The 11,786-nt window shown below is 37.5% G+C and overlaps 1 protein-coding gene across 1 annotated transcript; it reads right to left on the reverse strand.

Moving 5' to 3' along the window:
- Positions 1-3,253: 3,253 nt before the first annotated feature.
- LOC309800305 (non-histone chromosomal protein HMG-14) lies at positions 3,254-4,342 on the reverse strand. The gene has a single exon (XM_082614368.1). The coding sequence runs from the start codon at positions 4,261-4,263 to the stop codon at positions 3,958-3,960; it is 306 nt and encodes a 101-aa protein (XP_082470494.1). The 5' UTR covers positions 4,264-4,342; the 3' UTR covers positions 3,254-3,957.
- Between the last annotated feature and the right edge of the window lie 7,444 nt (positions 4,343-11,786).

The raw sequence follows: 11,786 nt of genomic DNA on the forward strand, positions 1-11,786 counted from the left end.
AGGTCAGCAACACCTTTGTAACTACTAATTGGAACAATAAATAGCCACCCCAAGAGTCCCTCCATATGCCATCTCACTATCACTGCCCACGGCTAGCTAAATAAATAAATAAATAAATAAATAAATAGATAAATAAACCACCATCCTAAGTTATAAGAATCAAGTTTTCAATGACCCAAGAATGCATCTTGAAACAATGTAATTTAGCCTTCCCAATTTTTTTTAACTGGCATGTCTTTTAAACCCCTTTTAATGCACAAATTTCAGTTTCCATCCCTTTTCCTCACAATATATCTGCTGAAGAACAAGGGCATTTTACCCAGAGTTCCACACATTCTGGATTTTGCTGACTGCATAGTCATGATGCAATTCACCATGTTCTTCTGTGCTCTGTAATTTCTACAAATTGGCAGTTGGATCCAGAGGCCTCGTCAGATTCAGGTTTGATTCCTTTGGCAAGAACTGTAGGTTGGGTTGTTTGTGTTCTTTCATCAGAAATCATATAATACTTTTCTCCCCACACCATGGCTTGCTCATTGCATAGATCCACTAATTCACTGAGGGCTGAAAAATATTTTGATTCTGTAATTTGATTTCCATTCATTAGCTGAAATAATTTTATAAAGGAATGCTTCCTTCATCTATTACTTGGTTACTCAGAGATACAGTTCATATAGGAAAGACAGGATATAGTATTTGATTCTCTCCACATATTTACCATTTTTCAAGGTAATGAATTGGTTTCCATCATCTTCTAAATGTGACCAATTTTTATATTGTTATGAATTCACAAATATAAATGTATTTTATGGGCTTCAAGCAATTGCAATTATTCTTTTTGAAATTCAAGTTTGTATCAATTTTAGAAAGTGGAAATCTCTTCACATTGGCTCCTGGGTCCTTTTGATATGACAATAGTAGTTGTTAGCTTCCTTCATTCTCTTGCGTGATAAGGTGCTCCAGGCTTATACATTTCTCACACCAAAATTAGAATCAGTCATTTAACAGAAAGTCTGATTAATTTTAGTGGGAACAGTATTTCAAGGCCATGAGCTAGCTTGGATATAATGACTTCTTTAGTGGAACAGTTAGGAAAGCAAAATAAACTAAAAAGTATTCTTTTAAAATGAGTAATTTACATAAAATAAAATGCATCCATTTAAAGTATATAGTTCAATGAATTTTTACAAATTTATACATTTTTGTAACCACCACCCCAACCAAGGTATAAAACATTTTCATTACCAAAAATGTTATGACCTTTTTCAGTAGATCTACTCCCCCCACCAGAAATCACTGATATAATTTCCATTACCATACATTAGTTTAACCCATTCAAAAGAAATGTATACTTTCCAATTATTAGATACTGTGTTCTTTAAATCCTCATTGAAATTTATATTTCTGTATGCTTGTTTCAGGTATATCCCTTGTAAACATTAAGTGTATACTTCTTTTTTTAAGGTAAGAAATGTATTTATTTAGAGAGAAACACTCCACAGAGTGTGGGCCATCTTAGAAGGCAAGAGCGGTAAGTGTATAAATTTTTAAATGTAGTTTGACAAAGCTCCTTTTACTAGGCAGTTTGGCTTGTTTATATTTACTGATTATTAATATTTGGATTTACTTCTATAATATTTTGTGTTATTCATCCTGTTTATTTCCCCCTTCTCTCCTTACCTGACTTTAGATCTTCCCTCTTTCCCTTTCCTTGCATATATATTACACACTCTATTTTTATTATTTTTAAAAGGTTATTAGTATGCATATTTAACTTAAGGTCTAATAGTGACCAGCATCTTGACTATACTGTCAAACAATTCAAAGCTCTTAAAATGCTCTCGTTTTCAGTTTCTCTTTCCTGCTTGTATATGATTTTAAAAATTAATTATTTATTTATTTTTGGCTGCATTTGGGTCTTCGTTGCTGCACATGGGCCTTCTCTAATTGTGGCAAGCAGGGGCTACTCTTCGTTGCAGTGCATGGGGTTCTTGTTGCAGTGGCTTCTCTTGTTGTGGATCATGGGCTCTAGGTGCATGTGCTTCAGTAGTTGTGGCACGTGGGTTCAGCAGTTTTGGCTCGTGGGCTCTAGAGCGCAGGCTCAGTAGTTGTGGCTCACGGGCTTAGTTGCTCTGTGGCGTGTGGGATCTTACCGGACCAGGGCTCGAACCTGTGCCCCCTACACTGGCAGGTAGATTCTTAACAACTGCGCCACCAGGGAAATCCCTTATGTGCTACTTTTGTTCAGTATTTTATTTCTTATTTCTTATAAGGGGGCTTAATTTTTTCAATATTTATTAAGATATTTCAAATATGACACAATTCACCCATTTAAAGTATACAATTAAATGGTTTTTACTATATTCACAGATAGGTACAATCATTATTACAATCAATTTTAGAACATTTTCATCACCTCCAAAAGAAACTCCTAAAGGGTATCTTTAGCTATCAATCCCTACCCCTAAGCAACCACTAATCTATTTTCTGTTTTCTGTTTTCTATTTTCTGTCTCTATAGGTTTCCCTGTATAAACATACCACATATTGTTTATACATTAGTCATTGATGGATAGTTGGATTATTTCCACCTTTTGGCTATTAGGAATAATGCTGCTATAAACATTGGTGTACAAGTGTTTGTGTGAAAATATGTTTTCATTTCTGTTATACACTAGGAGTGGAATTGCTTGATAATATGGTAAAGCTATGCTTAATAGTTTGAATAAGTGCTAGACTGTTTTCAAAAGCAGCTGCACCACTTTATGGTCTTATTAGTGGTGTATGAGGGTTCTGATTTCTCCACATGCTCATTCACACTTCTTATTATCTGACTTTTTAACTTCTAGCCATCCTAGGGGTTTTGCTTTGCATTTCCCTGAGGACTGGTGATGTTGAGCCGCTTTTCATGTGCTTATTGGCCATTGTATACCTTCTTTGGAGAAATATCTGTTCAGATCCTTTACCCATTTCTTAATTGGGTTATTTGCCTTTTTATTACTGAATTTTAAGAGATCTTTATGAATTCTGGATACAAGTCCCTTTTCAGATATATGATTGCAAATATTTTCGTCCATTCTGTGGGTTTTTACTTTCTTGATGGTTGGTATCCATTGAACAAAAATTTTTTTATTTTTTTATTTTTTTCTTTCATAATTGAGATTTTATTGGTTGTTTTGAGGATCAGTACACAGACATTTCAATTTGTACACAATTCTCAACATACGTACCAAAAACCTAAAAAAATCATGTAGTTGTGATTCTTTTCTCAACAGTTATTCCAGTGACTTTCCAGCTTAAAATTTGGGGGCAAATTTTCCTTCACAGGATATCAAGTACCAATATCTTCAAATATTGATATGCTGTTACATCGTAAGTCCCACTAATTCACAATTTAATATCATATACACTACATACTCAAATTGTCAATCGTTCACAGCACATTAACAGTTACTAGAAGAACTGGACTACCACGACCAAAGATGTTACAGAGTGCACAAAATTCTGCCCAGGAGAGCCAAGATCAAGGGGTGAGTGGTTTGCTTTAGGAAACAATTCTACCAAAAACAACGTGGGAAGAGAAGTAATTTAAAGTGTTTAAGACATTAAATGCACAGCTGACTCCAAACTGCCATTAAGTATGCTTTGTATTACAGGATATAAAAGCTACCCTCCATCTGTGGAATGTTAAGCGGACACCCAAGACAATCAAAGCCTCCCATATTCAATATCCCACTATTTTCTGGTTGTACCAAAAAATAAACAACCAGCAAATGATTTCACCTCTTAAAAAAAAGCATTTACACTTAAAAAATGGGATGGGGTGGGATTCCTTCCTTTTTAAAAATGTTTCTAGAGCTACTAAAAAACTTGCATTTACAAAATAGTTGATAAAAATATTCCTCTGGATTGTACAAGAAGGGAGACAGGGACCACTGATAGGACCAGGTGTGTGATATTAATCAGACTTGGCTTCTTTCTCTCCTGCTTCATCAGAAGCTGTGCTCTCCTCATTTTTAGTTTCTCCATTTTCTGCAGGTAAGTCTTCTTTAGTCTCTTGGTTAGCCACTTCAGCCTGTTTTCCCTTTGCTCCCCTTTTCCCTTTTGTTTGCACTTTTTTGTCGGAAGATTTATCCTTTCCGGCCGCCTTTTTTGGCTTCGTTTCCACTTTTGCAGGAGCCGGTTTAGCTGACAACCTCGCCGATCTCCTCTTGGGCTCCTCCTTCGCCGCCCCCTCGGCGGAGCTGACCTTCCTCTTGGGCATCGTGGCGGCGGGGCGGGCGCGTGCCGGGTGCCTGCGGGCCGCGGCGCGCCGAGAGCCTTCACGAAGCTGGGCTGCCTGGCCGCTTATTTTTAAATTTAAATTTGGTAAGTCAAATTTATCTTTTTGCTGTTGCTGTGCTTTTGGTGTCATGTCTAAGAATTCCTTGCCAAACACAAGGTAATGAAGATTTTCCCCTATGTTGTCTTCTAAAACTTTTATAGTTTAGTTCTTTTATTTACCTCTTTGATACATTTTAATTTTTGTTATGAGGTAAGAGTCCAATTACATTCTTTTGCACGTGGCTATCTGGCTGAACCACTGACATTTGTTGAAAAGACTATTCTTTCCCCATTGAATTGTCTTGGCACTCTTGTTAACAAATCAGTTGACAAGAGATTTACAGGTTTATTTCTGGACTTCCAGTTCTATTCCAATGATCTATTTGTCATGGTGCCCATATTATGATGTCTTATCATTGCTTTGTAATAAGTTTTTGTTCTGTTTTGTTAATTTTTTTTGGCCATGCTGCATGGCATGTGGGATCTGAGTTCCCCCATCAGGGACTGAACCTGCACCCCCTGCATTGGAAGTGTGGATTCTTAACCACTGGACCACCAGGTAAGTCCCTGTAATAAGTGTTGAAATGGGAAGTGTGAAACCTCTTTCATTCTTCTTCAAGATTGTTTTAGCTATTCTGGTCCCTTGCAATTCCATATGAACTTCAGAATTAGCTTGTCAATTTCTACACAGAAGTCATCTTGGATTTTGATAGGGATTACACCAAATCTGTGTATGTTTGAGTATTGCCATATTAACAATGTTAAGTCTTCCGATCCATGAATGAGATGTTTTTCTAAGTACTTAGATCTTTTAATTCTTTGATGTTTTATACTTTTCAGAATAAAAGTTTTGCACTTATTTGGTTAAATCTAATTCCTTAGTATTTTATTCTTTTTTGATGCTATTGTAAATGGAACTGTTTTATTTTCAGATCATTTATCGAAAACGTGTAGAAACACAATGGATTTTTATATATTGATCTTTTATCCTGTGACCTTGTTGAACATAATCTTTAGTTCTAGTAGATTCTTAGTGGATTCCCTAGGATTTTCCATATACAAAATCATGTCATCTGTGAATGGAGATACTTTTACTTCATCTTTTCCAATTTGCATGCCTTTTCTTTTTCTTGCTTAACTGCCCTGGCTAGAGACTCTAGTACAATGCTGAATAGTAGTAAGAGCAGATATCCATGTCTTTTTCCTAATGTTTGAGAGAAAGCACTCATTCTTTTACCACTAAGCATAATATGAGCTGTGGATTTTTCACAGATGCCCTTAATCAGGCTGGGAAAGCTCCTTTCTATTCCCAGTTTGTTGAACCTTTTATTTTTTGTAGCATGAAAGTGTGTTGGATTCTGTCAAGTGCTTTTCTTCCATCTACTGAGATGATGTAATTTGTTTTTTATTGTATTTATGATTGATATTATGTTGACTTTCAGATGTTTAACTAACTTTGCATCCCTCAGATAAATCCTACTTGATCACGGTGTATAATTCTTTTTTATGTTGCTTCATACAGTTAGCTAGTATTTTGTTGATCTGTACATCCCTCACAGGAGATATTGGTTTGTAGTCTTAAGATGTCTGGTTTTGGTATCAGGGTAATGTCTCATAAAATTGGTTGGGAAGTGTTCCCTTATCTTCTATTTTTGGGACTATTTTGTGAAAAATTGACATAAATTCTTTAAAATCAGCAGTGAAGCCAACTGAGCTGGGCTTTCCTTTGTGGGTAGTTTTTTTGTTTTTAAAATTACTACTTCAAACTGTTCACTTGTTAGAAGCCTATTCTGCTTGTCTATTCTTTTCTTTAGTCAGTTTCAGTAGTTTTTCTACTAATTTATCCTTTTCATCTAGGTTATCTAATTTGTGGTCATACAATCATTCACTGTATTCTTATAATCCTTTTTTTGGGTGGGGGGGGAGAACTAAGATCCCACACAATATGCGGGATCTTAGTTCCCTGACCAGGGATTGAACCCGTGTCCCCTGCAGTAGAAGTGCGGAGTCTTAACAGCTAGAGTGCCAGGGAAGTCCCACAATCCTTTTGTTTCTAATAAGATCAGTAGTAGGAGGGAAACATATACATACTACTACATATAAAATAGATAACCAACAAGGACCTACTGTATAGCACAGGGAACTATACTCAGTATTTTGTAATAACCTATAAGGAAAGAGAATCTGAAGAATATATATATATATATATATATATATATATACACATATATATATATACACACACACATATATGAAATATATATGAAACTGAATAGCTGTGCTGTACACCTGAAACTAACACAATATTGTAAATCAACTATACTTCAGTAAAAAAAGACAAAAAGAAATCAGTGGTAATGTCCCATCTTTCATTGGATTCTAGTAATTAGAATCTTTTTTTTTTCTTGGTTAATCTAGCTAAAAGTTTGTCAATTCTGTTGATCTTTCCAAAGAATTAGCTTTTGGTCTTATTGATTTTTCTCTATTGTTTTTATATTGTGTATTTCATTAATTTCAGCATTGGTCTTTATTTCCTTCCTTCTGCTTGCTTTAGGTTTAGTTTGCTCTTTTTTCAGTGTCTTAAGGTGGAAGGTTAGGCTATTGATTCAAATTCTTTTTCTTAACATAGGCATTTATAGCTACAAATTTCCCTCTAAGCAATGTTAGGTGAATTTCATAAGTTGTTATATTTTATTGTGTCATTTTTATTCATCTCAAAGTATTTCCTGATTTCCCTTGATTTCTTCTTTGATCCACTGGTTATTTGAGTGTTGTGTTTAATAACCCACATATTTGTAATTTTTCTCCAACATTTTTCTATTGATTTCTGATTTCACTCCATTGTTGATGAAAAACATTTTGCATTACTTCTATCCTCTTAAAGTTATTGAGGTTTGGTTTATAGTTTAGCACATGATCTCTCCTGCAGAAGATTCAGGTGCCCTTGAGAAGAATGTATATTCTGTTGTCTGTAAAGAGTAGTATTTTACAGATGTCTGTTAGATCAGTTGTTTTACAGTGTTGTTGGTCTTGTTTCATTGCTGGTCTTCTGCCTAGTTGTTACACCCATTATCGAAAGTGGGATATTGAAATCTCCAACCATTACTGTTGTATTGTCTATTTCTCCCTTCATGTGTCAGTTTTTTGCTTTCTTGTAGTTTCGTGCTGTTAATAGGTATATATAGAATTGTTAAACCTCCATGGTGTGGACTGACACTTATTACTTTATAAAATGTCCCTCATACCATTTTTGTTCTAAAGTCTATTATCTCTCAAAGTATAGCCACTGCAGCTTTCTTGAGGTTGCTCTTTGCAGGACACTTCTTATTCGCTTCTATTATTTCAATCTATTTGTATCTTTGAATCTAAAGTGTATCTCCTGTAGACAGTATATAATTATTTTATCCAGTCTGACAATCTCAGTCATTTGATTGGATTGCTTAATCCAGTCCCATTTATTGTTATTAATATCATTGCATTAATGCCTAAAATTTTACTTTCTGCTTTCTATGTCTCATGTCTTTTGTTCTTCTATTCCTCCTTTGATGCTTTCTTTTGCTTTAAATGAATATTTTCCAAAGTAGTATTTTAATGCCTTTAATGAATTTTCACTGTACTTTTTGAGGGTTTTTAAAAGTTTTTCTGGGCTTTACCATATACATCTTATCATGATCAGCTACAGATTTCCTAAGCTAATTCCATATAGGAACATTACTCTTATATAGCTCTATTCCTGTTTCCTCCTTTTTGTAATATTATACATAAAATTCCATTAATGTTACAAACCCAACAATACTATTATAATTATTTAACCTACTTAAATGTTGACAACATGGGTTTGAACTGCATTCCATTTACACATGGAATTTTTTCAATAAACACATATTATAGTACTACACAATCCACAGTTGGTTGAGTCCATGGATGCAGAGCTGCAGATATGGAGGGCCAACTATAATGTTATACATGGATTTTCAAATGCACGAAGGGTCAGTGCCCCTAACCCCATGTTGTTCAAGGGTCAACTGTATAGCAATTTCCTTATGCTAATACAATTCCTACCCACCTCCTTTATGTTGTTACTAGCAAGTACAATACACATACCTTACATTTCAGTATGGGCCCAATGACATATACATATTCTTTTATACAGCTGCTTTTTATAACAATTAAAGAAAATATACATTTATGCTGTCTTCTATAATTAGAGAATTATACAATATCTTATATAATTATCTTTACTGTTATGGATTCAAATTACCACATGGTGTCATTTGCTTTCAACCTTAACTCCTTTTTAAGTATTTCTTGTAAGGCAAGTCTGCTAGCAACAAATTCTCTCAAATCTTGTTTTATCTGAGAGTCTTTATTTCATCTTTATTTATGAAAGACACCTTTGCTGGATATAGCATTCTTGACATTTTTTTCCTTTGAGCATTCTGAATATGTTACCCATGGCCTTCTGGCCTCCACTGTTACTGTTGAAGTCAATTGTTAACCTTGCTCCCTTGAAGGTAGTTGTTTTTCTCTTGCTGCTTTCAAAATATTGTCTTTAACTTTTTTTGTGTGTGTGTGGTACGCGGGCCTCTCACTGTTGTGGCCTCTCCCGTTGCGGAGCACAGACTCCGGATGTGCAGGCTCAGAGGCCATGGCTCATGGGCCCAGCCGGTCCGTGGCATGTGGGATCTTCCCTGACCGGGGCACGAACCCATGTTCCCTGCATCAGCAGGCAGACTCTCTCAACCACTGCACCACCAGGGAAGCCCTAACTTTCAGCACTTTTAAATTTGATGTGTCTGAGGATTTCTTTATCATACTTGGGGTTCTCTAAAGTTCCTGGATGTATAAAGTTATTGTTTTGCAGTACTTGGGGAACTTTCTTCGAATATTTTTACTTCTCCTTTCTCTCCTCTCCTTCTGGTATTCCCATTTTGCATATGCTGGTGTGCTTTTATGGTATTCCACATTTCTCTGAAGCTGTATTCATTTTTCTTCATTTCTTTTTCTCTCTATTGATCCATCTTCAAGTTCATCTATTCTTTCTTCTTGCAGTTCAAGTATACTGTGGAGCCTCTCTAGTGAATTTTTAAAATTGTACTTTGCAACTCCGGAATTTCTATTTGGTTCTCTTTTTTTTTGCGGTACGCGGACCTCTCACTGTTGTGGCCTCTCCCGTTGCGGAGCACAGGCTCCAGACGCACAGGCTCAGCGGCCATGGCTCACGGGCCCAGCCGCTCCGCGGCATGTGGGATCCTCCTGGACTGGGGCACGAACCCGTGTCCCCTGCATCGGCAGGCGGACTCCCAATCACTGCGCCACCAGGGAAGCCCTATTTGGTTCTTTTTTTTTTCTTTTTTTTGTGGTACGCGGGCCTCTCACTGTTGTGGCCTCTCCCGTTGTGGAGCACAGGCTCCGGACGCGCAGGCTCAGCGGCCATGGCCCACGGGACCAGCCGCTCTGCGGCATGTGGGATCCTCCCGGACCGGGGCACGAACCCACGTCCCCTGCATCGGCAGGCGGACGCTCAACCACTGCGCCACCAGGGAAGCCCTGGTTCTTTTTAATATCTGTCTCCTTATTGATATTCTCCATTTGATGTGACATGGTCATATTTTCGTTTAGTTTTTACCATGGTTTCCTTTAGTTCTACTTTCAAGTGTCTCTCTTATAAATCCAACATCTTGTCACTCTCACAGGCAGTTTCTGTTGCCTGCTTTATTTCCAGTGTATGAGTTATACTTTCCTATTTCTTTGCATAACTATTGTCAGGGACTGAAGATTTTAGATAATATATTGTAGCAATGGGTCCTTCCCCTCCCTCACCCCCAGGGATTGTTATTTGTTTAGTGACTGGCTGTATTTTTAGTGAAATGTACTCCTTCCCCTCTCCCAGCATTAAGCTTTTGATGTATCTCCTCAAGAAGGCACAGATTTGTATATAATCACATTTTCCTTGGGGTTTGGTAGGGCTCCCTTGTTTCTTTGACCATGCCCAGCTGTTAAACTCAGATACCTGCCAGCTGCTGTATTGTTTTCAACAATGTTGTGGGGCATAAAATGCTCTACAAATGAATCCAATCATATTCTGTCTCCTTTAAAGGCATAGAGGTGTTTGAAACTTATCTCAGGATGGCTCCTTCAATCTGCCTTATTTCATGGTCTTCTCCTGCAAACTAGTTTACCTACAGTTTAGACTGTATTTTGAATTTCTTCTCAGTTGCTTTTTGCTACAACCTCTAGTGTTGTGCTCTCACGTTTGAAGTTATTGATGCTCTGTTGCAAATGAAGTCTTCTTTCAGCAGAGATTAGGAGATATTGGTTTCATCAACTGCTTCTCCAAGGTAAAATCTCTAAGCCAAGCACAGTCCAATCTCTAGTCCACGCATAGCTTGAACAATGTCAAACTTTTGAGTGACAGCCCTACTCCAGAAGCTCAGTGGTGGAAGTGGAAAAGCAGCCTGAGGCCTCAGCTTGTCTCTCCTGGCATGGAACCACCACTTCATGAGCCAGGGCAGAGGTGATCAGTGTCCCAGTATTCTAAGCATGACACACTCAAGGTGGAGCCTCCATTCTCTGAGTGCAGACTGAATAGAAGAAGGGAGTTCCCACTTCTCAGCCGCACTCAAGACTTAACCTCAGCAACAGGTAGCTGGGGGCAGGATGAGAAAGACTGATATCCTGCTTTTCCCAGGTAGAGAGCCTCCCAATTGGGAGCTGCGGGAGAGGAAGCCTGTGTTTTTGGCTGCAGCAAAGAGCTGACATGTCACAGAGCTGACAAAGGGGTGGGGGTCTTGGTTCAAGTATTATAGATTCTAAACATTCGAACAGAATTTTCATAGGTTTTCTTGAAGAGATGTTTCTTCACCTGCTGTTCACACACAGAACCATATTCAGAGGCTTTATGTGTTTTATTTTGTTAATAATTTTTTGGGACTTGCCTGGTCCAGTGGTTAAGAATCTGTCTTCCAATGCAGGGGATGCGGGTTTGATCCCTGGTCGGGAACTAAGATCCCACATGCTGCAGGGCAACTAAGCCCACAGGCCACAACTACTGAACTAGAGAGCCCGCATGCTGCAACTACAGAGCCCATACGTCCTGAAGCCCACTCACCACTACAGAACCCTCGTGCTCTGGAGCCTGTTCACCACAATGAAAGATCCTGTGTGCCACAACTAAGACCAGACACAGCCAAAAATGAAATAAAAATTTAAAAAACAGGGTTTTTTTTTTTTTGCAAGTTTCCGGGGAGCGAGGAAGTAGAGCTCCTCATGCTGTCATGCTGTAAATCATTCAGTTCTTCTTTTAACTTGCAAAAATTGACATCAATATTGTTTTACAAAGTTTACTTTACCCTCATTAACCATTTTCTTTGCTCACTATTCCTTCTTGTGTCTTAGATCTTCTTTCTGCTTTTCTTGGAGTAAACACTTAAGACATTCATTTAATGAAGATATATTGGTAGT

The sequence above is a fragment of the Mesoplodon mirus genome (genome assembly GCF_964341445.2).
Source record: "Mesoplodon mirus genome assembly, chromosome: 3".
Taxonomy (NCBI): Eukaryota; Metazoa; Chordata; class Mammalia; order Artiodactyla; family Ziphiidae; genus Mesoplodon; species Mesoplodon mirus.